Source organism: Lipotes vexillifer, unplaced genomic scaffold (assembly GCF_000442215.2).
Source record: "Lipotes vexillifer unplaced genomic scaffold, Lipotes_vexillifer_v1.1 scaffold823, whole genome shotgun sequence".
NCBI classification, from domain to species: domain Eukaryota; kingdom Metazoa; phylum Chordata; class Mammalia; order Artiodactyla; family Lipotidae; genus Lipotes; species Lipotes vexillifer.
The window spans coordinates 557,747-585,520 of NW_006772547.1; the positions used below are offsets into that span (position 1 = coordinate 557,747).

The 27,774-nt window shown below is 35.5% G+C and overlaps 1 protein-coding gene across 4 annotated transcripts in view; it reads left to right on the top strand.

Annotated features, from left to right (window-relative positions):
- The window catches only part of ZNF148 (zinc finger protein 148), a 132,786-nt gene that overhangs the window by 78,369 nt on the left and 26,643 nt on the right, over positions 1 to 27,774 (top strand). For all 4 annotated transcript variants that reach the window (XM_007447601.1, XM_007447600.1, XM_007447602.1 and 1 more), the window contains 2 exons: positions 8,299 to 8,422; positions 9,618 to 9,701. In XM_007447601.1, the coding sequence (XP_007447663.1) occupies positions 8,299 to 8,422; positions 9,618 to 9,701 (208 nt within the window). The remainder of the gene's footprint in view (positions 1 to 8,298; positions 8,423 to 9,617; positions 9,702 to 27,774) is intronic.

Sequence of the window (27,774 nt, forward strand, 5' to 3'; positions counted from 1 at the left end):
ATTTTACATTAATAAATACATCAAGTTCTTTGAGGAAAAAATTAATTTCTAAAATTGAGATAGTGATTATGTTACTTTGGGTTCATTGCTGATCTATGGGGAATCTATTTCAAGTCTTTAAAAATAACATAATATATGTAAGTTGTACATTTTCCTTGATGTTTTATTGCCATGTTTTTCTGATACTATTCTTGAGTATAATTCTGAAATTCTGACTAAAACTCAGATTATTATCTTCTAGTAGGGTGTTATTTGGAATCTTTATATGTTCTAGGTAGTACAGATCAGATTTTTACATTTTAAGCCATTTTTGCTTGTCTAATTTGAGATAAACTCATTTATAATGTATTATCAAAATATTTCTAAGGACATTATTTAAATATTTGTATATATTTCTCTGTAGTTGCTAGATGAAAGATTTGGCCTATTCTGAGTATACTGTATATAAGAAAATGTTTTGGGCAGTCTTTAGAGCAGTTCTTAGGAGGCTGAAATGACTGGAAATAATATATGGCAGACATGGATGTGAGAATAACAAAAACAATTATTTTTAGATTGTCCTGACCCTGTTACATGTAATAGGACAGAGAATGGTTGTGGTCTGTTTTTAACACTGGTCTTGCAGTGTCCAGATGAGTGGTTTTGTGTCTGGAGTCTCAGAACTTTGAACATGTGTTTAAGCATTCACACTTATGATTTTTCATTAAAGTAACTCTCCCCTTTCTGTATGAAGAGAAAGAAAATCTTATCTCATGTTCATAAATCAATGTGTTGCTTGTTTTAAATTCCTTAAAAACAGCTTTAAGTTTCTCAATTAATTGTAATGTATTATGCTTAGAGGACTCCACTCTCTGCAAACACTTTTCCCAAATCTTGGATTTTGCCATTACTAATATTTTGAGTATATGTTACCATTGTGTCATGTTAGATTGGAAATCCGTACAGGAAGTATCACTGAAGTTATCTTATGGACTTTTAGTAAAAATATTAGAGCTTACACATCCATGTAGACCTGGTCCCTTCCAACTAAGCTTTGTGGTGAGAAATACTGTAATGTTATGTCATTTTTAGCTGCCATGAATTTTAAGCAGTAGCTGCTTCCTGAGCCTTTATCATATGGCAAAGCTTAGTCATCTTAAGGTAGATTTGACACTTGAAAATTGCCAAAGTACGTTTGGCAGCATGTCTGAAGAAGAGGGTAATCAAGCTAGGGAATGTTATCTTGATCAAGTTATTTGATACTGTCATGGAATAAGTTGTTTTGTGAAAGCAAATTTTCTATATAATAAAAACTTGTCCCTTTTAAATGTTTACTTTTATTTTAACCACTTAGTTGGAAATCTTTAATATGTTGTTTTCTTTTAAAACATAGTGCATTTGAACATAATTCAGCTTTTAATGCTTTGGGGTTGATGTTGTAAACATTACAGAAAAAATCATATGTATCATAGTGAAGCCCTCTGGGAAGACTGAGGTGTTAGGGCTTTTTTCCCCTCATCCTGAAAACTCCTGACTGCTAGACTTTAAGAGTTTTTTGACTGCTTATAATTACTTCACTGTCTCATTCCTTAATGATATACTATTCATTTTTACATTGCTGTACCTATGTGGCCACTTAACATCACCTTCCATTGCCCCTTTGACTCTTTTTTTGTTTTGTTGTGGTTTAGGACTACAGAGAACTAAAGTTATTAGAAATGTATGAAAAGTTTTGGTAGACTTAATTCAGTCTCAGTGCATTCATGTTGGTGGTTCTCATGGCTCTGCATTAGATCACCCATAGGTCTTTTCCAGTTATAAATATGCAGGCCCCATCCTCGGAGATTCTAATTCAGGGGATTTCCATTTATACTAAAAGAGTCCAGGGTGATTATGGTTTACATTTTTTTTTTTTTTTTAAAGATCACCTAGTCTTTTTTTGTTGAATTTATTGTCCTGACTTTAATGTCATGTCCCTGCAGTACTTGGCGAGGTAAATTTTCACCCTCTTTTTATTGTTCTTTGCAAAACCTCACATAAAATAGTCTACCCTTCCACCATATTTAACACTATTGTAAGAAATGAAATTGCTTTCCTACTATTCTGGTTCATTCTCTTTTAACACTTTTTGCATACTGAAAAGGTTGCTCTCAGCTTTTCTTGTTTTCCAAACTTTATAATAATAACAACTATTTTTATAGTGCTCTTACACTTACTAGTATGTGCCAGGCACTGTTCTAAACACTTGATATCATTAACTCATTTAATCCTCACAACTCTGAGTACTGTGGGTTTTTTTGAATTTTATTTATTTTTTTATACAGCAGGTCCTTATTAGTCATGTTTTATACACATCAGTGTATACATGTCAATCCCAATCGCCCAATTCATCTCCCCCACCCCCGCTGCTTTCCCCCCTTGGTGTCCATACGTTTGTTCTGTACTTCTGTGTTTCTATTTCTGCCCTGCACACTGGTTCATCTACCATTTTTCTAGGTTCCACATATATGCATTAATATACAATATTTGTTTTTCTCTTTCTGACTTACTTCACTCTGTACGAAAGTCTCGATCCATCCACATCTCTACAAATGACCCAATTTCGTTCCTTTTTGTGGCTGAGTAATATTCCATTGTATATATGTACCACATCTTCTTTATCCATTTGTGTATCAATGGGCATTTAGGTTGCTTCCATGACCTGGCTATTGTAAATAGTGCTGCAGTGAACATTGGGGTGCATGTGTCTTTTTGAATTATGGTTTTCTCAGGGTATATGCCCAGTAGTGGGATTGCTGGGTCATATGGTAGTTCTATTTTTAGTTTTTTAAGGACCCTCCGTACTGGCCTCCATAGTGGCTGTATCAATTTACATTCCCACCAGCAGTGCAAGAGGGTTCCCTTTTCTCCACACCCTCTCCAGCATTTGTTGTTTGTAGATTTTCTGATGATGCCCATTCTAACTGGTGTGAGCTGATACCTCATTGTAGTTTTGGTTTGCATTTCTCTAATAATTAGTGATGTTGAGCAGCTTTTCATGTGCTGCTTGGCCATCTGTATGTCTTCTTTGGAGAAATGTCTATTTAGGTCTTCTGCCCATTTTTGGATTGGGTTGTTTGTTTTTTTAATATTGAGCTGCATGAGCTGTTTATATATTTTGGAGATCAATCCTTTGCCCATTGATTCATTTGCAAATATTTTCTCCCATTCTGAGGGGTGTCTTTTCGTCTTGTTTGTAGTTTCCTTTGCTGTGCAAAAGCTTTTAAGTTTCATTAGGTCCCATTTGTTTATTTTTGTTTTTATTTCCATTACTCTCGGAGGTGGATCAAAAAAGATCTTGCTGTGTTTTATGTCAAAGAGTGTTATTCCTATGTTTTCCTCTAAGAGTTTTATAGTGTCCGGCCTTACATTTAGGTCTCTAATCCATTTTGAGTTTATTTTTGTGTATGGTGTTACGGAGTGTCTAATTTCCTTCTTTTACATGTAGCTGTCCAGTTTTCCCAGCACCACTTTTTTTTTTTTTTTTTTTTTTTTGTGGCTGCGTTGGGGCTTGAGAATCTCAAGTCTTAATAGTAAAAGTTTCTGGATAAATGAGGTATTACCACCCAACTTTGCTATTGACTTATGTGAATTAGGTGATGATGTTTTCCACCACAGAAGGGTTTTATGAGGATTGTTGAGTTAACATTGATGAACTCTAAGAATCCTTTTCAGTAAAATATAACAATATTATCTTAATCCAGTATTATATATGCTTTATAGGTCTTTTCAAACTCTTTAGTAATAGAATGAGGTAGAGCAGAGTGCTTTTTGATTACCTTATTCTGAAATGTATCTCCTTTTCATTCTCTCAGCAAATAATCTGAGTGCCTGTTATGTGCCAGGATCTCTTATCAGGTACTGAAGAAAGGAACTGGGTTTTTGTTATAACACTGTAGGTGGTCTGAGTAGAAATTTTCAGAGTTATGCTGAACTCAGGAAGGAAGAGCCTATCCCACAAATCAAATAGATTATGAATTATATAGAGAATCCATTCCCAGCAATTTATTATATACCACTGGTTCCCAGAAAAGATTAGTGATTTTAGAATCAGAAAGATTCTAAATTGAGTGATTTAAAATGAGGAAAATTTAATTGAAAGGAGGAGAGAAATAGATATACTAGCTATTTGTCAAGCTTTCTCCTACATGTTAGCTTGATTGTGGAAGGAGTAGCCTTACGGTAAATAACTGATTGTAAGACTGGGGATGGAAATAAGGAATAGTACTTAAGAGAAAAACGAAGAAGAAAATTAGTTTGAAAAAGAAGTATTAGTATTTTATTTATCTAATTTCTCCAGGGAATTATGTATTCTGGGTAAATAATTTTTCCACAGAATCAAACCCTAATTTTAAAAAATATTTGGATGTAAATCTTTCTTTTAAAAAATTCACATACTTCTTTGCCTGGTATTTAGGAAATATGAGAGAAATAACCTTTTCTAAGGCTCAGGGTCATTCTCCTGAACATTAGTTATTGATATCATGTTATATATACCATGCTTATGATATAGTGAATTTCATGTTCTAGCACTGGCAAAAGCTTGCCATTTAGAAATGAAATTTGTTAATAAGTAAAATCAAATGCTGAGAGACAGTAAAAATCATGGAGAATGAAAGAAAGTGACAATGTGAGGTGGGATATTAACGATAAGTAGGATGGTCAAGATGCTTAGGTGGTTATTGCTTTGGGCTACTTTGTTATTTTGTTGTATGTCTTTGGGCTTGCACTCTTCCATTTCTAGTTGGATTTGGAGAGTAAAGTGAATTTTAGATCTCACTCCCCACCCTCAGTTACAGTAAAACAGCTCATAATAGGTGAGAATTTTAAACTGTCTCCTCCAAATTGTTTTTGGGGTTTTGGTGGTTTAGAAATTGATTTAAGAATGTATGATAAAACTTATAATCATTAGTTTAAAATATGTTTTAACAATTTCAGTAGTACATAGTATACATAGAATGGGGAAAATCACATCTGCCTTTTAAGAGAATAAAACTTTCTCACTGAGGGGTGTCAAGTTTCAGTTATTTGGTGGCAGTGACCCTTGAGGAGTCAAAAATCTCTAAATTGAATAGGCAGAGGTTAGTGCTTCATTGGATGAAAATTGGTATATCATTTAACATAGGCATTGCTATGTATATAGATAGCTAGCTGGGAACAGATTTGGCTCAGAACAAAAAATATATCTGCTAATGGACCGTGAGGTTAAGAAAACAGATTAATTGAGGAGTTCCATTTGGTATTGAAATATTCTACTGAAAAATTCTGTTTTAAACTTATGAAACAGTTAAGGAAAAAAATCAAGTATGCTGAGTATTGTTTAGACTATTACTAATTTCTTTACTCTTGATGAAGCCCGGTTGCTTGATCTTTATAATGTACCATATTTCTCCAAAAGCAGCAGTGACAGGAGTCAAGACAAATCATGTGGAGATATTATAGCAGGAACCTTAGGGTGTAAACTTGGAAATTTCAAATTCTTCCGTTGTAATGGTGCCCATATGTTGAAGGGAAAAAGAAAAGCAAAAATATTTTATGGTAATAGTAGCAAGTAAGCCTGCTAATCTCAGGCAAATCCACTTACCTGGTAGATCACATTTTACTAGAAGATCTGGAAAGGATGTGAACAGGAAAAGAAACCAAGTCTATACCAAGGAAGATAATTTTACCTGTATTAATGAGCCATTTCTGTTCCACCAAGGAACTTTGTTCTTTACATAGCCATTTCACTATGGTACTACTTAGTGAATTTGCAGAAAGTTTTGCCAAGAATAGAGTGGTAAGCTGTGAGGATGTTTGGTATGGGTAGTAGGCAGCCATATCAACAGACATTTATAGAGTTTCACTATGATACCGTTTGGATACTGGGGTTATAGTGGTGAATAAAACAGACAAAATCTGTCGGTTATATTTAAAACAGATTATAAATTGGAAGAGCCGCTGGTGTTCTTCTGAGGCAAGATAATTTTCTTTTATATTGATACAAAGATGTGTGTTACCCTGGCCTAAGAAAAAAATTAATACAAAATTAAATACAAAATGTCCAACAATTTGATTTTTGTGTCATTGAACTTATAAATATGCTAGACTTTTCAGTCTGCTTATTCACAAGTCAGTGTTTGCTGTTTCATCCATAAAATCCACCTTGAATTAAGGCTTGAGTCCAGAGTGAAAGGCAGCATACCCCCAGTGCCAGAAAACAATGACCTAGAACTCCTTAACTCTTTATAAAAGGGCTTTCTTTGTATAGTCAAGGATTACATCCGTTTCACATTAAGTAACTTGGGCCGGATTTGTTCCTTACAAAGCCTTTCCTTGCAGTTGCTATGCCACAGAAAGCTATTGAGTTGCCATGTTTTTGGCACTTGGATCTTCTTATTTGTTATCAACATATGCGAAAAAATACCTGGTGCTATCTTGTTTTTATTCTGTTCCGTATAAAATGTTTAACATCTTTCTGTTACTTATTTTATGTTAGAAATATTTTGAATCATGTTTTAAAAGATTTTTGTGGGTTTTTTTGTTCATTTGTTTTACACATTGTTAACTTGAATATTATTTTGTGACTTGGAGGGGTTGAAAAAATTTTAGACTGACTGACCAGAGATGAAACTTTCTGTTCTCACTGACTCTTCAGGAAGCTGTGACACCCACTTGCATTCTCCTGCCAAATGTTTCCCTCTGTGACTTTGGTACATAGACTTTGAAGCATTGTTGACCACATTGGCAGTTTGCCCAGAACCCACATGCCCTGTATAATTTGCATAATAAATACCATTGATTTACATACAGTATAGGCTGAATTGTCTTCCTGAATTTAAAGTAAAAAATTTTTTAAAAAAAATTAAAGCCCTTTTTCCTTACTTACTCCCTCTTTCTAGGTTTTGGGAAGGGGGTCATAGCTGTGTATTTACAGGCCCTAATCAGTTTCCACAGGACTTTGTATTTTGTAAGATGTTTGCTAGATTTCTCTACCCTGTGTGGTACACAGTTTCTTGGCTCCCACTCTGTATGCCCCCACCTCCAATACTGTTTCCCTCTCACTTTCCATATTCCTCCTGATCTTACCTCCTAGTTTTCTCTGCTTCTTATCTTCACATGATATTTTGTCATCTTTCTTCTCTCCTCGATAATGAAAAAAGGGATTATTTGTTATTTTCACTCTGCCATGTGTCTGGTGAGAAGAGGCAGTTTAAATGTTGCATGTTGGACAAATGGTTGATAAACTGGAATACATGAAGCCCAAAGGTGAGCTTCTCTCTGGAACTGTCCAGACCTGGCCCAAGATATTCTTGACCACAGGAAGCACAGGCAGACAAGGTTGATTGTCTTTTGTCACCTGTCTTCCTTCCCCATACCACTCTCATTTATTAAGGAATATGCTTAACAATAGTTTAGTAGTCCTAGAATAACCTTAGAGGTCCTAAACTGAACCAGACTCAAAATTCAGTTCTAGGATGACTTAAAAACTTAGTTTTCTTTTTTTCTTCTTGAAGAAAAAAGAAAAAGGAGAACGTAATAAGTAAGTGTTTGTATGGTTCAGAAAAATGTTTTAAGTATGTACAGTGTAAAACCTCCTTCCTGCCATATCTCCTATATGCCAAGTTCCCCAGCCATGACAGCCAAGGTTTTATACATTTTATGTATATCGTTCTCAAATAGTTTTTATGCATATGCAAACAAATATATTTTGCTATATGTACTATCTTGTATACAAAATTAGCAAAATTATATACTAGATTCTGGACCTTGCTTTTTTTCTTACTTAAGAATAAATCCTCGAGCTCTTTCTATGTAAGTATATAGAGAGCTTTCTCGTTTTATTTTACAGGCACATGATATTAAATTGTATTCATTTTCCATGATTTATTTAGCCAGTGCTATTTGATTGATATTTACGCCATGTCTAAAACATAAGACTTTTGTCCTGCATATGTGATATTTTGAAATTGAAAATAAAGCTATACTCACCCTAGCAGAGAACACTTAGGGACTCTACTAGACATCAGGTTTGGAGAGGAGGGGGCAGAGTGCTGAGATCTTACCTAACCAGCTTCCAAGGTTTTATTAGTGATTTTTACCCATACTGAGTCACATTGTACTTTCTTAAAATTAATGGTAACATTATTCTAATAGCCCTCTCAGGATTATTTAGGAAAAAATATTTCATAATTTCTGGTGACCATTGTTTGCATTAAAAGGCATTATCTGTTTTATAAATTAGTATTACATTTTAAAAATTTCTTTCTTTTGTTTCGCCTTTTTTTTTTTTAAAACCAGATCCTTACAATAAATGAGGATGGATCACTTGGTTTGAAAACCCCTAAATCTCACGTTTGTGAGCACTGCAATGCTGCCTTTAGAACGAACTATCACTTACAGAGACATGTCTTCATTCATACAGGTATTTCTTGAATTAAAGTGGGCTTATGGCCATTAAAATTATTATCTTTGCTATTTTCATCTTCTTGTAAATGTCATTCATTTCTAAGACTTTAGGTAACCTGGCATTTCAAATCAGAGACTTCATAGGCCAGGATGTAAGAAGGAAAGCAGGAAAAACTTTAAATGAGAAAACAATTAGCGTGGATGTGCAAAATTAGTCTTAATTGGATATTTATCTGGCTTAATGTGTTCTTTTTAGCTAGAGAAACAGTTAAAGAATGAACTATTAAAAGCCTGTCAACATTTATTTTTCTATGTAAGATGTCCAGATGGAGTTTGAAATATGAATTTGGGAATCAAATATAAAAAAATAACATGAAGTTTTGGAGATCAGAACTAAAGACCTGATCACAGATCTTTGGAGAAAGATTACTAGACATGTACGTTGAGTTAAGGGGTGGGTAGGGAGACAGAGTAATAAGGTAGATTTGATGAACTGATAAAATACAGTGTCCCAGAAGCCCAAAGAGAGAATTCCACGGAGGGTAGGATCAACCATAGTACAACCTTCTGAGAGGACAGAGAGAGACAGAGAGCTGAGAACAAACCATTAGAATAAGTAGCAGGGAGATCATGAGTAGCTTTTCAGAAAGCAGAGTGTAAGGGTTAAAGGACAAGTGGGTGGTGAAGAATTTGAGACATAGGGTAGACTACTGAAAGGAAAGGCTCCAACAGAGAGGGAACCTTTGAAGAGACAGGATTAGTTTTTTTTTAAGGGGATGTTTAGAAAGTTCTGAAGGTTCTGGAGAAAATAAGTGAAAGGGCATAAAGTGGTGGTTAGCCAGGGAGAACAAGGTGGGTGGATCTTCCTCCAGATAAAAAGAAGAGATGTTTAAGACACACTTGGTAACCTGTAGAGTCCTTTCTAGCCTTGTGATTTTTAAATTCTATTTTAAATTGCTTTATTTATTTACTTCTTTTTCCCTTGAAAGATTTAATCTCATTTTTGTGAGGTTGTGAGAATGTGAATTTTTAAATCTTGGGGAGGAAATTGAGAGGAAATAAAATTCTGTTAATGAATAGTATAAAAACTTTGTGTGGATAATTTGGAATTTCCAGAATTTGGGCTTCTAAGATTTCTCTTTCTTCAAAAATAGTAACTATAAACTGTGTTTTATCCAGTAACTAATTTGTGGATGTGAAATTATTTTAAGGTGAAAAACCATTTCAATGTAGTCAATGTGACATGCGTTTCATACAGAAGTACCTGCTACAGAGACATGAGAAGATTCATACTGGTGAGTGTTGCCTCCCTTACTAGGGTCATTAAAATTACCATTTCAAATATAGGGAAGAATTTTTAATAAGGAGCAACAACTTGTTGCAACTTTTGTCAGTTTTGTTTCTTAAGAGTATTTATCACAGCTTATCTTTTTTCTTCCTTCAGTAAATCAGTGTTAACTGTAGGACTTGGCTTAATATCTGAGCCTAATAAATTACTTTGAAATAGAGTTTCATAATAGCTTAAAATATGTTTAAAGTGACAAATGGAAAGAAGTTTTTGTGAAATAGCTGTTTCCTTAGATGTTTAACAAGTTTAGAGTAGGTAAAAATATAATTTGCAGTAATTAGCCAGGGGGGATGAAGCAAAGTGCCTGAGTCCTAAAATAGCGATACCACTTTTTTCCCTCTTACAGTTTCATGTATATAGCTTACTATATCAAGAGAGTTATAATCTTATAAATTGTAAACTTCCAGTTTTTCAGTCAGGTTGTTAAGGATTTAGAAACAAATATTTTGGAAGATCACTATAAAGGAACCCATACCTTTAAAAGTTGAGCCTCATTTTAGAGCAAACATTTATTTGCATTTATTCTCTTTTTTTTTTTTGACGAACGTAAAACCAAGTTTTATATGTAACCTTGATTTAGTAAACTGTCAACTTTTGACATCTCTAACCATGATGAAAAGTGTTTCTTTAGAATTTATTTCCAGTATTTTGCCTTTTTGTGATGGAATAAAAGAGTTGGTAAATTTGTATAACTTTGGTTCTTACATTTAAATAGAATTGAAAATGATGGTGATAATATATGAATATTGAAAATATTAAGGTTCTTCATATATCTCTATATTAAAGTAGTCAAGCAAGTACCTGCCCAGTGTTGTTATTTAGATGTGTTCTCATGGTACCTGCAGTACCTGTGAAAGGGGATCTTTGGACAGTTTGTCATATAGAGGAAGCAAGCTTTTCTGCCTAATAAACTTTCCTTAACTTTATTGGCCCCTAACAAACATGAACATGGCTAGTCTCCTAAATAAAACTTCAGCTGTGCAGCACATCTGTATGCTTTGATGTTCTACTTTTCGAAGATAATTATGCACACCACCCATTTCAGTTTCTTAAGTAAACATTTTTCACCATTTCTAGATGGGAGTATACAAGGCACTTGGGAGGAAGAACAACGGTATTGATTTTTTTTTTTTTTAAGTCCTGTTATTCCTTTCTTTTTTAATATTCTTTTTTTTTTTTGGCTGTGTTGGGTCTTAGCTGTGGCATGCAGGATCTTCGTTGAGGCATGTGAGCTCTTTGTTTTGGCACACGGGCTTCTTTCTAGTTGTGGCATGAGCGCTTAGTTGCCCCGTGGCACGTGGGATCTTCGTTCCCTGATCAGGGATCAAACCCGTGTCCCCTGCATTGGAAGGTGGATTCTCTACCACTGGACCACGAGGGAAGTCCCAACTTTATTGATTTTTTTGTGACTTATAGGTAAATTTAAAGTTTATACAATAATAAAACCCAATCAGATAATGATAAATGAAAACAGTTAAATGTTTTATATGTTTTTAATACCTATTAGATTTTGTTGATTTAATCACTCATTCAACAAAAATTTACTGAGCTGGCAGTATTTTTCATGTATCAGAAATAGATAATAAAAGGTAGTTTCCTTGGAGTTTACCTTTTTTAAAAAATTTTTTATTGGAGTATAGTTGATTTACAATGTTGTGTTAGTTTCAGGTATACAACAAAGTGAATCAGTTATACATATACATATATCCACTCTTGTTTTAGATTCTTTTCCCATATAGGCCATTACAGAGTACTGAGTTGAGTTCCCTGTGCTTATACAGTAGGTTTTTATTAGTTATCTATTTTATAGATAGTAGTGTGTTTATGTCAATCCCAGTCTCCCAATTTATCCACTCCACCCCCACCAAATCCCCTGGTAACCGTAAGTTTGTTTTCTACATCTGTGACTCTACTTCTGTTTTGTAAATAAGTTCATTTGTACCCCTTTTTTTAGATTGCACATATAAGCAATATCATGATATTTGTCTTTCTGTGTCTGACTTACTTCACTTAGTATGACAGTCTCTAGGTCCATCCATGTTGCTGCAAATGGCATTATTTTGTTCTTATTTATGGCTGAGTAATATTCCATTGTATGTATGTACCACATCTTTATCCATTCTTCTGTTGATGGACATTTAGGTTGCTTCCATGTCCTGGCTATTGTAAATAGTGCTGCAGTGAACATTGGGGTGCATGTATCTTTGTGAACTATGATTTTTCTCTGGGTATACACCTAGTAGTGGAATTGCTGGGTCTTATGGTAGTTCTATTTTCATTTTTTTTAACATTTTTATTGGAGTATAATTGCTGTACAATGGTGTGTTAGTTTCTGCTTTAAAACAAAGTGAACCAGCTATACATATATCCCCATATCCCCTCCCTCTTGCGTCTTCCTCCCACCCTCCCTATCCCACCCCTCTAGGTGGTCACAAAGCACCGAGCTGATCTCCCTGCGCTATGCGGCTGCTTCCCACTAGCTATCTATTTTATGTTTGGTAGTGTATATATGTCCATGCCACTCTCTCACTTTGTCACAGCTTACCCTTCGCCCTCCTCATATCCTCAAGTCCATTCTCTAGTAGGTCTGTGTCTTTATTCCCGTCTTGCCCCTAGGTTCTTTATGTCCTTTTTTTTTTTCCCCTTAAATTCCATATATATGTGTTAGCATATGGTATTTGTTTTTCTCTTTGACTTACTTCACTCTGTATGACAGACTCTAGGTCCGTCCACCTCACTACAAATAACTCCATTTCGTTTCTTTTTATGGCTGAGTAATATTCTATTGTATATATGTGCCACATCTTCTTTATCCATTCATCTGTTGTGTAGTTTTTTAAGGAACCTCCATACTGTTCTCCATAGTGGCTGAACCAATTCACATTCCCACCAGCAGTGCAAGAGTGTTCCCTTTTCTCCACACCCTCTCCAGCATTTATTGTTTCTAGATTTTTTGATGATGGCCATTCTGACTGGTGTGAGATGATATCTCATTGTAGTTTTGATTTGCATTTCTCTAATGATTAATGATGTTGAGCATTCTTTCATGTGTTTGTTGGCAGTCTGTATATCTTCTTTGGAGAAATGTCTATTTAGGTCTTCTGCCCATTTTTGGATTGGGTTGTTTATTTTTTTGTTATTGAGCTGCATGAGCTGCCTGTAAATTTTAGAGATTAATCCTTTGTCAGTTGATTCATTTGCAAATATTTTCTCCCATTCTGAGGGCTGTCTTTTGGTCTTGTTTATGGTTTCCTTTGCTATGCCAAAGCTTTTAAGTTTCATTAGGTCCCATTTGTTTATTTTTTTTATTTCCATTTCTCTAGGAGGTGGGTCAAAAAGGATCTTGCTGTGATTTATGTCAGAGGGTGTTCTGCCTATGTTTTCCTTCAAGAGGTTGATAGTGTCTGGCCTTACATTTAGGTCTTTAATCCATTTTGAGTTTTTCTTTTCTTTTTTTTTTTTTGCGGTACGTGGGCCTCTCACTGCTGTGGCCTCTCCCGTTGCGGAGCACAGGCTCCAGACGCGCAGGCTCAATGGCCATGACTCACGGGCCCAGCTGCTCCGTGGCATGTGCGATCTTCCCAGACCGGGGCACGAACCCGTGTCCCCTGCATCGGCAGGCAGACTCGCAACCACTGCACCACCAGGGAAGCCCTTAAGTTTATTTTTGTGTATGGTGTTAGGGAGTGTTCTAATTTCATACTTTTACATGTACCTGTCCAGTTTTCCAAGCACCACTTAATTGAAGAGGCTGTCTTTTCTCCACTGTATATTCTTGCCTCCTTTATCAAAGATAAGGTGACCATATGTGCGTGGGTTTATCTCTGGGCTTTCTATCTTGTTCCATTGATCTATATTTCTGTTTTGGTGGGAGTACCATACTGTGTTGATTACTGTAGCTTTGTAGTATAGTCTGAAGTCAGGGAGTCTTATTCCTCCAGCTCCGTTTTTTTCCCTCAAGACTGCTTTGGCTATTCGGGGTCTTTTGTGTCTCCATACAAATTTTAAGATTTTTTTGTTCTAGTTCTGTGAAAAATGCCAGTGGTAGCTTGATAGGGATTGCACTGAATCTGTAGATTGCTTTGGGTAGTAGAGTCATTTTCACAATGTTGATTCTTCCAATCCAAGAACATGGTATTTCTGAGGGAGGAACATTCCCAAACTCATTCTACGAGGCCACCATCACCCTGATATTTTCAGCTTTTTAAGGAACCTCCATACTGTTCTCCGTAGTGGCTACACCAATTTACATTCCCACCAACAGTATAGGAGGGTTCCCTTTTCTCCACACCCTCGCCAGCATTTATTGTTTGTAGATTTTTGATGATGACCATTCCGACTGGTGTGAGGTGGTACCTCATTGTAGTTTTGATTTGCATTTCTCTAATAATTAGTGATGTTGGAATTTACATTCTAATGGGAGAGATACACATATAAACAAGCCGAGTGTAGTAAGTGTTGTAGAGTTTTATACAAAATGCTCTTGTGCCCTGAAGAAGAGCCAGATGTGCAGTCTTTTGAAGACTACATAGTGAAGGCAACAGAGAAAAACTGTGGGAGGCTCAGTTGAGGGGGGTGGGGAGAGAGAGAAAGAATGTGTGTCTGAGTATGAAAAAAGATTTTCAGAACAATACTTGACTTATTGCGCTCTGCTGTTTTCTTTTCAGTTCTAGTAGTAAATTCTTTTTTACAGTGCTGGTCACCATTTTGTAATATTAGTTTGGAAAAATAATTATGCTAAGCCATGGGGTATCTTGGATTTCAGCAGGTTATATTGGGTAGTTAATGTTTATTGAGAATTTACTAAGACCGGATATTGTGCTAAATGTTTTGTTAAATGTCTCATTTAGTCCTCATTAACCTTGAAAGGGAGGCGCTATTACTATCCCCATGTTTTAGATGAAGAAGTAGGATGCACACAGAAGTTAAGAAACTTACTGAAATTTGTATAATCTAGTATATGGCAGAGCCAAGATTCCAGCTCAAGTCTCTGCGACTCCAGACCACCCAATGTGAAATCACTAACTATGAAGAATGGGACTAGAAGCAGAACGATATCGTTTGCCTTTTTGAGTTTTCCTTGCTCTACCAGTAAGCCAGTTACGGCTTAGCCTTCCTTGTGGGTTTAGTAACATCTAAAAGGGGTGGAAGCCATATTTCTTGATTACTGAAGCTTTGTAGTATAGTCTGAAGTCAGGGAGTCTGATTCCTCTAGCTCCGTTTTTTTCTCAATATTGGTTTGCCTATTCGGGGTCTTTTGTGTCTCCATACAAATTTTAAGCCTTTTTGTTCTAGTTCTGTAAAAAATGCCATTGGTAATTTGATAGGGATTACATTGAACCTGTAGATTGCTTTGGGTAGTATAGTCATTTTCACAATATTGATTCTTCCAATCCAAGAACATGGTATATCTCTCCATCTGTTGATATCACCTTTAATTGTTCTTTGTTTTGTTGATTGTTCTTTCATCAGTGTCTTATAGTTTTCTGCATACAGGTCTTTTGTCTCCCTAGGTAGGTATATTCCTAGGTATTTTATTCTTCTTGTTGCAGTGGTAAATGGGAGTGTTTCCTTAATTTCTCTTTCAGATTTTTCATCATTAATGTATAGGAATGCAAGAGATTTCTGTGCGTTAATTTTGTACCCTGCAACTTTACCAGATTCATTGATTAGCTCTAGTAGTTTTCTGGTGGCATCTTTAGGATTCTCTATGTGTACTATCATTTCATCTGCAAACAGTGACAGTTTTTCTTCTTCTTTTCCAATTTGTATTCCTTTTATTTCTTTCTCTTCTCTGATTGCCATGGCTAGGACTTCCAAAGCTATGCTGAATAATAGCGGTGAGGGTAGACATCACTGTCTTGTTCCTGATCTTAGAGGAAATGCTTTCAGTTTTTCACCAATGAGAATGATGTTTGCTGTGGGTTTGTCATATATGGCCTTTATTATGTTGAGGTAGGTTCCCTCCATGCCTACTTTCTGGAGAATTTTTATCATAAATGGGTGTTGAATTTTGTGAAAAGCTTTTTCTGCATCTGTTGAGATGATCATATGGTTTTTATTCTTCAGTTTGTTAATATGATGTATCACATTGATTGATTTGCATATACTGAAGAATCTTTGCATGCCTGGGATTAATCCCACTTGATCATGGTGTATGATCCTTTTAATGTGTTGTTGGATTCTGTTTGCTAGTATTTTTTTTGCGGTACGCGGGCCTCTCACTGTTGTGGCCTCTCCCATTGCGGAGCACAGGCTCTGGATGTGCAGGCTCAACAGCAATGGCTCACGGGCCCAGCCACTCCACGGCATGTGGGATCTTCCTGGACCGGGGCACGAACCCGTGTCCCCTGCACCGGCAGGCGGACTCTCAACCACTGTGCCACCAGGGAAGCCCTGTTTGCTAGTATTTTGTTGAGCATTTTTGCATCTATATTCAGCAGTGGTATTGGTCTGTAATTTTCTTTCTTTGTAGTATCTTTGTCTGTATCAGGGTGATGGTGGCCTCATAGAATTGAGTTTGGGAGTGTTCCTTCCTCTGCAATTTTTTGGAAGAGTTTGAGAAGGATGGGTGTTAGCTCTTCTCTAAATGTTTGATAGAATTCACCTGTGAAGCCATCTGGTTCTGGACTTTTGTTTGTTGGAAGCTTTTTAATCACAGTTTCAATTTCATTACTTGTGATTGGTCTGTTCATATTTTCTATTTCTTCCTGGTTCAGTCTTGGAAGGTTATACCTTTCTCAGAATTTGTCCATTTCTTCCAGGTTGTCCATTTTATTGGCATAGAGTTGCTTGTAGTAGTCTCTTAGGATGCTTTGTATTTCTGTGGTGTCTGTTGTAACTTCTCCTTCTTTATTTCTAATTTTATTGATATGAATCCTCTCCCTCTTTTTCTTCATGAGTCTGGCTAATGGTTTTTCAATTTTGTTTATCTTCTGAAAGAACCAGCTTTTAGTTTTACTGATCTTTGCTGTTGTTTTCTTTGTTTCTGTTTCATTTATTTCTGCTCTGATCTTTATGATTTCTTTCCTTCCGCTAACTTTGGGTTTTGTTTGTTCTTCTTACTCTAGTTCCTTTAGGTGTAACATTAGATTGTTTATTTGAGATGTTTCTTGTTTCTTGAGATAGGCTGGTATAGCTATAAACTTCCCTCTTAGAACTACCTTTGCTGCATCCCATAGGTTTTGGATCGTCGTGTTTTCATTGTCATTTGTCTCTAGGTATTATTTTTTTTTTGCTGTATGCGGGCCTCTCACTCTTGTGGCCTCTCCCGTTGCGGAGCACAGGCTCCAGACGTGCAGGCTCAGTGGCCATGGCTCACAGGCCTAGCCGCTCTGCGGGATGTGGGATCTTCCCGGACTGGGGCACAAACCCGTGTCCCCGGCATTAACAGGCAGACTCTAAACCACTGAGCCACCAGGGAAGCCCCTGTCTCTAGGTATATTTTGATTTCCTCTTTGATTTCTTCAGTGATCTCTTGGTTATTTAGTATTGTTTAGCCTTCATGTGTTTGTGTATTTTATGATGTTTTCCCTGTGATTGATTTCTAATTTCATAGCATTGTGGTCAGATAAGATGCTTGATATGATTTCAGTTTTCTTAAATGTACCGAGGCTTGATTTGTGCCCCAAGATGTGATCTATCCTGGAGAATGTTCCATGCACACTTGAGAAGAAAGTGTAATCTGCTGTTTTGGGACGGAATGTCCTATAAATATCAATTAAATCTATGTGGTCTGTTGTGTCATTTAAAGCTTGTGTTTCCTTATTAATTTTCTGTTTGGAGGATCTGTCCATTGGTGTAAGTGAGGTGTTAAAGTCCCCCACTATGATTGTGTCACTGTCGATTTCCTCTTTTAGAGCTGTTAGCAGTTGCCTTATGTATTGAGGTGCTCCTATGTTGGGTGCATATATATTGATAATTGTTATATCTTCTTGGATTGATCCCTTGATCATTACTTAGTGTCCTTCCTTTTCTCTTGTAACATTCTTTATTTTAAAGTCTCTTGTATCTCATATGAGTATTTCTACTTCAGCTTTCTTTGGATTTCCATTTGCGTGGAATATCTTTTTCCATCCCCTCACTTTCAGTCTGTATGTGTCCCTAGGTCTGAAGTGGGTCCATTGTAGACAGCATATTGTATCCATTCAGCAAGCCTGTGTTTTTTGGTTAGAGCATTTAATCCATTCACGTTTAAGGTAATAATCAATATGTTTGTTCCTATGACCATTTTCTTAATCGTTTTGGGTTTGTTTTTGTAGGTCATTTTCTTCTCTTGTGTTTCCCACTTAGAGAAGTTCCTTTAGCATTTGTTGTAGAGCTGGTTTGGTGGTGCCGAATTCTCTCAGCTTTTGCTTGTCTGTAAAGCTTTTGATTTCTCCTTGGAATCTGAATGAGATCCTTGCTGGGTAGAGTAATCTTGGTTGAAGTTTATTCCCTTTCATCACTTTAAGTATATCATGCTACTCCCTTCTGGCTTGTAGAGTTTCTGCTGAGAAATCAGCTGTTAACCTTATGGGACTTCCCTTGTATGTTATTTGTTACTTTTCCCTTGCTGCTTTCAACTATTTTTCTTTCTTTAATTTTTGCCAATTTGATTACTATGTGTCTCAGCTGTTTCTCCTTGGGTTTATCCTGCCTGGGACTCTCTGCGCTTCCTGGACTTGGTTGGCTCTTTCCTTTCCCATGTTAGGGAAGTTTTCAACTATAATCTCTTCAAATATTTTCTCGGGTCCTTTCTCTCTCTCTTCTCCTTCTGGGACCCCTATAATGCGAATGTTGTTGTGTTTAATGTTGTCCCAGAGGTCTCTTAGGCTGTCTTCATTTCTTTTCATTCTTTTTTCTCTTTTCTGTTCCACAGCAGTGAGTTCCACCATTCTGTCTTGCAGGTCACTTATCCGTTCTTCTGCCTCAGTTACTCTGCTATTGATTGCTTCTAGTGTATTTTTCATTTCAGTTATTGTATTGTTCATCTCTGTTTGTTCTTTAATTCTTCTAGGTCTTTGTTAAATATTTCTTGCACCTTCTCGATCTTTGCCTCCATTCTTTTTCCAAGGTCCTGGATCATCTTCACTATCATTATTCTGAATTCTTTTTCTGGACGATTGCCTATCTCCATTTCATTTAGTTGTTTTTCTGGGGTTTTATGTTGTTCCTTCCTCTGGTACTTAGCTCTCTGCCTTTTCATCTTGTCTGTCTTTCTGTGAATGTGGTTTTTGATCCCTATCCATTTTTAAATTGTCAAATAAGTAATAAGTTACCTATCAACTGAACCTCAAACGTTGTTTGGTGAGAAGAACTACCAGTTCTTACAGGCTTTGTTTTCCTTATAGCCTCCCTCATCCTTTTGGATCTCATTATACTGTCACCTCCAGTCTCCCAGCCCCCAAAACCTATTGTCTTTTCCATTTGCAACATGGTTAAAAATCATTACCTGCTTGGCTGCTCTTGCTACCAGTAAAGAAATCTTCTGTGGCTTTTAAAAACCAGGAACCTAGCTTGATTTGGTTTTCAAATCAAAAAATTTTTAACTCAGCCTGGACAGGTTATTACTTAATTGTTTGGGCTAGCCTATGAAATACCATTTTAGGGGAGAGTACCAAGGCTGATCCCTGAACTTCTGGTTAAAGCTTTGTTCCTTTAGCCTAAGGCACTGAAACTGTCAAAATGCAGATATCCTTGGGACTGCTATTTTTGGCAATTATGGGAGATTTATATCTTTTGTGAATGTATTATACATCCTTTACTTAGAGTATGTTTTGGGGATATGGGAGAGAAGGTGAGGACTTGAAGCCAGGCTTGAAGATAATCCTAATTGATCATTTTGGTTAGGGTCAGAATTACTGGTAAGGTATACAGCCAAGGTTGAACATTTGTCACTGGCAGATTTACTATGTGATCAGATACCTTTATCTAAGGTGTCTTTTCTTAGCATTTTTTAATGCATATGTAAAATAAATGTTAGAATGACATATCTCCAGTTGCATGTTCTTTTCTAGTCATTTTGTTACCACTTTAAGGAAATGCCATCTTATTGCCATGGGTAAGGGTGTTTTGGTTTGAGGAGTAAAGAACTTAAGTACAGTTTTCAGTATTTTAATTTTATATTAATTTTCTGAATTCTTTTAAATAGTAAGCCACAGAATACTTATTCTAATATTGTGACTGTTATAGCAAATTATGGCTGTTTTTATAGTTATAGTACTTTTCATAATCTATTTTTTATTTCATTAGTAAAATGTTAAAAAATTATTTCCATATATAGGTAAGTTTTTATAAAATGATTTTTCCCCCAAATAAAAGGGATTTTGAAAATAAATCATTCAGAATTATACATATTCATTAGGTTTCTTTTCCCGCAATGTTCTTTTTTAAGGCTTTAGTTCTTGAATATACCCAATTCTATAGATACAAATGTAGCAAGAAACACTTTAAAAATCTGTCTTCTAAAAATCTGTCTTCTAAGTTAGCATTCTTCACGCCTGAAAACATGCATTGATCTTCTTTTTCTCTTGACTATGACTTTTATTCACAACCATGTTAAATAGCTGAATAACAGCATTATTATGTTCTTTTTAAACCAGTTGGGCTAGTGAGGTGAAGTCAGAGAGAATGTTGATTCACCCCTGACTAGGTTTGTTCAGCACTTTGTATTTCCTTCAGTATGGTTCAGTAATTGGCAAAAATTAGTTTACCTCTTATTACTTTGAAGCCCTAACTTAGAGTTTATTAGCCATAATGGAGAAGTCTTATTAAAAGAAAATGTTACAGACCTAGTTAAACTCTCTTTGTGGAGATGAAGGAACTGTTGGGCTACTGCAGTTTGAGCTCCTGGTGTTCTGATTGCTGAAGCCAGACAGCACTGGCGTGGGCAGAGCTTGCCAAGAAAGATTAAGCAGGGAAGTTCAGATTGCTGTGACTGACATTCTCCAGTTTAACAAAGCTTTCAGAAGCCAGATTTTTTTTTCTTTGCAAAACTGTTAATAATTCACATTAAAAGATATAACATAAAACATATATAAAAAGTTTGACTATTTAACATAACATCCCAGAGAAGATATAAAAGAAATCCTACACATATATACATACATACCTACATATAAAACTATACTGTAACTTTTAAAAAATATTTTGTTTTGGGGGATAAGAGAAGTCATCCAGAAAAGTAACTCTATTTAAACGTTATACTTTAGAACTGAAATATAAAGAATCAGTGTCTTTAAAATGAAAATTGCATAGTTTTCAATTAATTGTAGGTATTTTGTGTGTGTGAGTATCCCTCCCCCTCAAATCCATATACAGTGTTGTTAGTTTATAGTGTCTGTAGTTAAAAGAAGAATGTTTACCATTTGTTTTGACAAGTTTCTAGTTGGGAATCTCTTGAAGTGGTCTCATTCTTATTTAGATATAATTATTGAATGGATCACCATGTGAATCACGCGACTCACAGTTTGACAAACTATACAAGTAGTACAGACAACCTGTGCTTTAGGGGTTAGATAAAATAGACCAGTGAGGAGTCAGATTGGTGGCCCTGTGAGTTAGATTTAGTTCATGTGTTACATGGGAGTCAAGTGTCATCACAGGAACTATCGAGCAGAAGCATGATGGAAGCCAGGACCAGGAAAAAAATCTGTGGTGTACTGAAGTTGGGAATCTTTGGGGAAGGATAGGTAGACAGATACACATATGGTTCAGAAACACACAGAGCAGCAAGTTAAAAATCAGGCAGACATGAAGCCATTAGGATCATTGCAGGTGCTGGATACCAGGAGAAGCAGTATGTCAGATTTGCTAGTTTAAAAGCACCAGGAAGAGGAAGGTACTTCAGGATAGTTAAGAAGCTAGAAATTCCTAGGAGTCATCATTATCATAAACCTAATAATACTGTCAGATAGATTTATTGAGTACCTATTCTCTGCCAAGCACTGTATTAAACACAGTACATAAATTATCTCACTTTATCATCACAGCAGTTCTGTGAAGAGGGTACTATTACTCCTTTTTTTAAACAGATAAGGAAACTGAGGGTCAAAATGATTAAGTAATCTGTCCCAATGTACACACCTCGTTTATGACATAATTTAGGTCTTCAAAGTTCATGCCCTCAACCACTATGCTATTGAAAGAGTAGATCAGGCACCAGGAACATTTTTAGTTGACAAAAAATTTGGTTTTAAACATGGAGGTTTTTATTTTGTTCAGGTAAGAGCAGAGCCACTCCTGGACCTAGACTTATGGCTTGCAGGCAGTTGGGTATGTCGGAATGAGATGAAGTCTGTGGATGGAGGAGTAAGAGGAAATTCCACCTGATGTGGAATGAACAAAGGCAAGATGAACAACGTGTAAATGACCATTCTGAGTAGAGCAGAAAGGGGTGGGTAGAGTGGGAATGAGGAGATCAGAGTAGAAAGCTTGATTTTAGAATTATATTGTCAAACCTTGATGCCGAATGAGGAGGTGTCAAATTTATCTTGTAAGCATTATTAAAAAACTGCATTTTAACTGCCATGTTGGAGGAATATTATTGTTTTGTGAAGAAAACTAGAAATTTGGCAGATGTGTTACTTTTTTGTTAACTGTGTATAGCTAATAAGAAAAATTATAGTTTATACACATAATTGCACATTTATTAATCAAGTTTACTTTCAGGTATTAAAAAATCTTTTAAACAAATAAAACAACATTGTTAAGCTTCATGGAATATATTATTACTTCATTTTCACCAAGTTTATCAGAAATAGGCAAAACTTTGAAACCACCGAATATTACAGTGAAACAAAGAAAATTAAGTTTTCTGGACTTCAGAGCCTCTTCTTTGAGCAGTATAGGATGAACTAATTTTCAGAAAAAGAACCGAAAAGGGACTCCCAAAATTTAATTTCACACATAGAACTTTCTCATTTTTTAAATGTTACTTCTGACAGCAGTTTCTCATTTTTGATGTTTTGGTTTTTCTTTTTTTAACCGTTTTCAATTACTTTAGGAAATATGGTTAGTCTAGAATGATGTAAGTTTCTCTACTCTTTTTTTTTTTTTAATTTATTTATTTTTAAATTTTTAAATTTATTTATTTATTTTGGGCTGTGTTGGGTCTTCGTTTCTGTGCGAGGGCTTTCTCTAGTTGTGGCAAGCGGGAGCCACTCTTCATTGCAGTGCACGGGCCTCTCACTATCGGGGCCTCCCTTGTTGCGGAGCACAGGCTCCAGACGCGCAGGCTCAGTAGTTGTGGCTCACGGGTCTTTCCCTTGTTAGTTTGCCTTCCCTTAATGTGGCTTTTTGCCTGCTTCCTCCCCACCCACCAAATTATTTTACATTCTGCAGAAGATGAAGCTTTAAGATAGTTGAGTCTAGATCTGATGTTTTGTTTTACAAATCCTTTGGCACCATATTCTTTTGGAAAAATACTCAATTACTTGCTTGAAGTCATTCCTTGAAGTCATACACCTTCAGGATTCTCCAATATTGAAGCTGGCTTTTTGACAACAGCTACTACTAATTATTCCAGAGCCCAGTTGAGTGAGTGACCAACATTCTTGCCTTTCAGATCTTGAATTCATTAAGTTTCAGATGTCTGGAGTGGCTGACAACACAGTTCTAAAATTTGTTGATAAAAGTTTTTCATTTCACTGACTGACTTTGAATGATACTTTAGGCTCAGAATTCATATATTTTATTTGGGCCTTTGGTGGAAGAGTGGCTGACAAAATGTACCATCTGATTTGGACTCAGGCATGGTGAAGAAATTGGATTTAAAATATTTAGGGCAACCTAAATCTACTTTTCAGGGTCATTCATTTTAATTTTTCTGGATACTTTTAAGATCTTTAGATGTTGTTATCTCTGAAGAGTTTGTTTTAAAAAAAATGCCTAAAGTGTCATCATCATTTTCAACCCCAATTTGAATTTGTTGAAAGCATCTTGACATTCTTTTAAAGCAGCCACAATAATAATAACAGCTTCTGCATATTTTGTAGTTTGTTTTGCTCTTCTGTAGATCTTTTGGAGAGAGTCTAACTTCATGATGCTGTTGTGAAGCAAATGGAGGTCATAGGATTGATATCCTAAGGCAGTGCTAGGTACTTACCTATCCAGCTTTATCTCCCAGGGCTGCTTTTATGCTGTTTGCATTATTAGTCATTGATGCAAATACTTCTTGCTCTTTATTTCCTATAGAAGTCTGAGTTGTCTCCTCTTCGTAGCTATGTTAAAAAGCTGATAGACAAATTGTTTATTGTTCAACCCCCCCTCTGCCCATATATTTTCACCCCTCTGTAAATTCTTTACAGGGCTTAATTTGTTCTTCTTTACCTACATTTCATTATCTACTTTGACTTTCTAAGGGTGTTTAAAGAATTACTGCTTTCAGTGTTCATTTTTAGTTATTCCAGAAAATATATTCAGTGAACTCTTAATTTCCTTCGGGAATTGACCAGATTGACAAATGCAGTTTGTCAATAATTTGAAATAAATAAAATGATTACCAACACAAAAAGAGCAACATATTTATTGCTGTTGTTTGAATAACATAGTGTTCTGTGTTGTGCTTACATAATAAACACTCTTCATCCTTAAAAATCAATCGGATATGTTCTTGCTTCATCTAGCTTTTAGTTCTTTATACTTGTATAGAGGGGAGGGACGTGGAGTCTGATCAGCTGAAACTCTATAGAGTCTTGAGAAGGTCTGACTTTATTCCTATAGAAAAATAAACCTGTTATTAAGATACTTTATTTTTTTACATGAGAATTGGGGGAAATGAACAGTGGACTCATGGGAACCTGGAACTGAAAGATCATTTTAAAAGGTTAGGATTCAGTGACAAATGCAAGGGTTTTCCCTTATGCGGAAGCCGTGGACATAAATATTAGGGGCTCGCCAGGAGACATTTGAGGGGCTGTAATTAAGGGGATGAGATACTAAGCAAGGGTGAAGAGAATGATTGTTACAGTGAGTGGTAGAGACTACCTTACCAAAAGTATTGCTTGATGCTCTGCTTAATCACTGAGACTTCTAGATTATTATTTAGTAGGAGAATTTGCTCAGTGACTAACTAATATTACCTAGGCTTTTTATGATATTAAGAAAAAGGTTGCAGCCAAGAAATAGACAACTATAACAGACTATTTTAGCAGAATAATAGCATTTGGGGTCATTTCTTCCCTTGTATGTGGTATTTTCTATTTCTAAGGTATTGCATTTGCATTGTTTCTATGTCTTGGATGAAAGTTCTTGAATAGTAAATATGTCCCTGAATATTGTGTATAAACTTAAAGTTTGCATTAAATCATTAACTGTACTGAATTGAGTTGAAGCTACTGCTCTGTAACAGTCCCGATTTATTTGCTTAGCAGTGTTTGGGTTTTAGATTAATTAATTAGTTATTAAATTTTTTTCCACTGCAGGAAATTAACTTCTGAAACAAATCCCAATCTTTCTTTTTCTCCTTCATTGAAAGAATTGCTTTTATAATGAGATGATGAGGGTCTGAACTTACAAACAAGACATTGAGACTAGAAATCGAATGAAATGGCTATGAAAGACATTTCAAAGGAAGAATAAATATAGATGAAATTTAATAACAATTTAAACGGAAGGAACTAAAGGAGCAAAACTAATACAGGGTAGTGATTTTAAGCTTTTCTTGTGGAACCCTGGTTTTCAAAGGAAATCCTACATGAAGCAACATCAGTAGTCAATTAAAAAACAAGACAGATGATTTCAAGTGGTTTCTTTGGCTCTTTATAAGTTGACAGATGTTACCAATACTACTTAGTTGTTATTTATTCAAGGAGACAAAGCCAAATTTGAAGTGACTGAAGAATTAGTCTCTGTGGAACAACTATAGGCAGTATTTTCAAAATGGAATTATATACACTTTAAATGGTTCAATTGTATGGTATGTGAAGTAGATCTCAATAAAGCTTTTTTTTTTTTAAATGAATACATGAGAAAACATTTCAATATAAATGTGACATGGACTCCACTAAGATGTGTTGCAGCTGATAGTGGGAGAAATATGTGTGGAGCAGAAAAAAGTTTAGTTGGCCTAATTTACAAAGCTTGAGAAAATGTAAAGCATTTAAAGCTTATGGCTACTCATTGTATTACATGAGCAGGATTTTGTGGAAGACATTTGAATATATTATGTGTCATTGAACCAGTAGGGTCAACAGCAAACTTTATTTGCTCTGGCAGACTTAACCATGAAATTCTTTCTTATATAGAAACTGAATATCCTGACTTATTCTACTATACAGCAGTTTAATATCTTAAAATTGGTAAAGTTTTATTGGGAGTTTTTGAGTGTAGAGCCAAGGTTAAAATTTTTTTGAATGAAAACAACCACTCTCAACCACTGTTATTTGAATACTGAAGAATAGCTTTGGAAAATTAGCTTTTGCTGAAGACTTGAAAATGTTTCTTAATAAATTCATCCTAATATTACAAGGGGAAAACGGTACTTACAGTGACACTTCTACTGTGGCAAAGTCGTTTTGACAGCTGTTAATATTGAATCACAAAATGCTGCTTTATACACTTTCCATTGTTGTTACAAGTTTCAAGAAGCACAGTCTCTATTCCCACACAAATATGGGGCAGATCATTTTCCAAGTTCAGACCACACTTTGATCAGTTTCTGGACCTCCATGCAAGTGCAAAGGAAATTTCCATATTTCAAAATTCATTAAATTGTTAACTTCACCTAATCTTCATTCGGAAGTAATTAATCTGTAATGTGATGGCATGTTAAAAGGCACATATCAAGAAAAGAATCTAATAGAATTCTATAAATCCCTTCCAACTGATGAATAGTTCTTAAAATTATATTTTCATGGATATCAGTACCTATCTTTGTGACAAAACAATTTCAAAGGTAGAATACTTGTAAAATCTCATTGCAGATTAGCATTAGCAGATAAACATTTGCAATTGACTTTGATGACAGGGAATACTACCTTTGAATCCCAATTCAGCAAAATGCTACCACTTCCTTTGAAAAATATTTCCAGTCTTCTCATTAGTACATCTGTATGGTGAAAAATTGTATTCTGTTATCATCATCGTTGTCATCGTCAGTATTATTATCATTATATTTAGAATTTCAGCTTTTCCATGACATTTTGTGGAAAAATCCGAGCGAACTTTTTGGCCAACCCAATATACAGAAGTTGTTTTCTCTCGTTGTAGGAGTATGTATACAATATCCTTGATTGTACGTCTCTGCCCTTTTAAAACAAGTTTGCCGATCTCTGTAAAAGTTTATTCCTTGAACGTCCTACTCAGACTTCTGCTTTGTTGGTGGTCTTGTCATTCATACTTCTCACTCTTGGACTAGTGGTTACTAAACTTCAGTCTCCTCATGATTTCAGTTTTTCATTTTCCAAGCATACTTCCTGCTCATGCCTTCTAGTACTTAGGTTTCAACAATCTTTTGTCTCCACTAGTGCCTTCAGTCCAGTGATTCTACCTCCTTTTCACTATTCCTGTTTTCCTCATATCTTCATTACTTTTCTTACCCAGTGTAAATTCTGTTGTCACTTATTGTAATCACTCCCTTGCTTACACTCAGACCTCTTGCGCTCTCTTGTATATAGTATTCACTTCGCTAAGTTACAACTTTGGGAAATTTATTAGTTTTTAAATTATTATTTTTGTAGAGTTCAGTAGGTTGATCTTTTATTTGTTCTTCCAGTTTTATTAATTGACATGCAGTACTGTGTAAGTTTAAGGTGTACAGCATAATGATTTGCCTTACATACATCATGAAATGATAACGAGAATGTTTAGTGAACATCTATCATCTTATATAGACACAAAATAAAAGGAAAAGAAAAAAATTTTTTCCTTGTGATAAGAACTTTTAGGATTTACTCTCTTAGCAACTTTCATACATAACATACAGCAGTATTAATTATATAAATTGTGTTGTATATTATATCCCTAGTACTTATAACTGAAGGTTCTACATTTTCACCACCTTCATCACCATACAAAGATACATTATTATTGCCTATTTT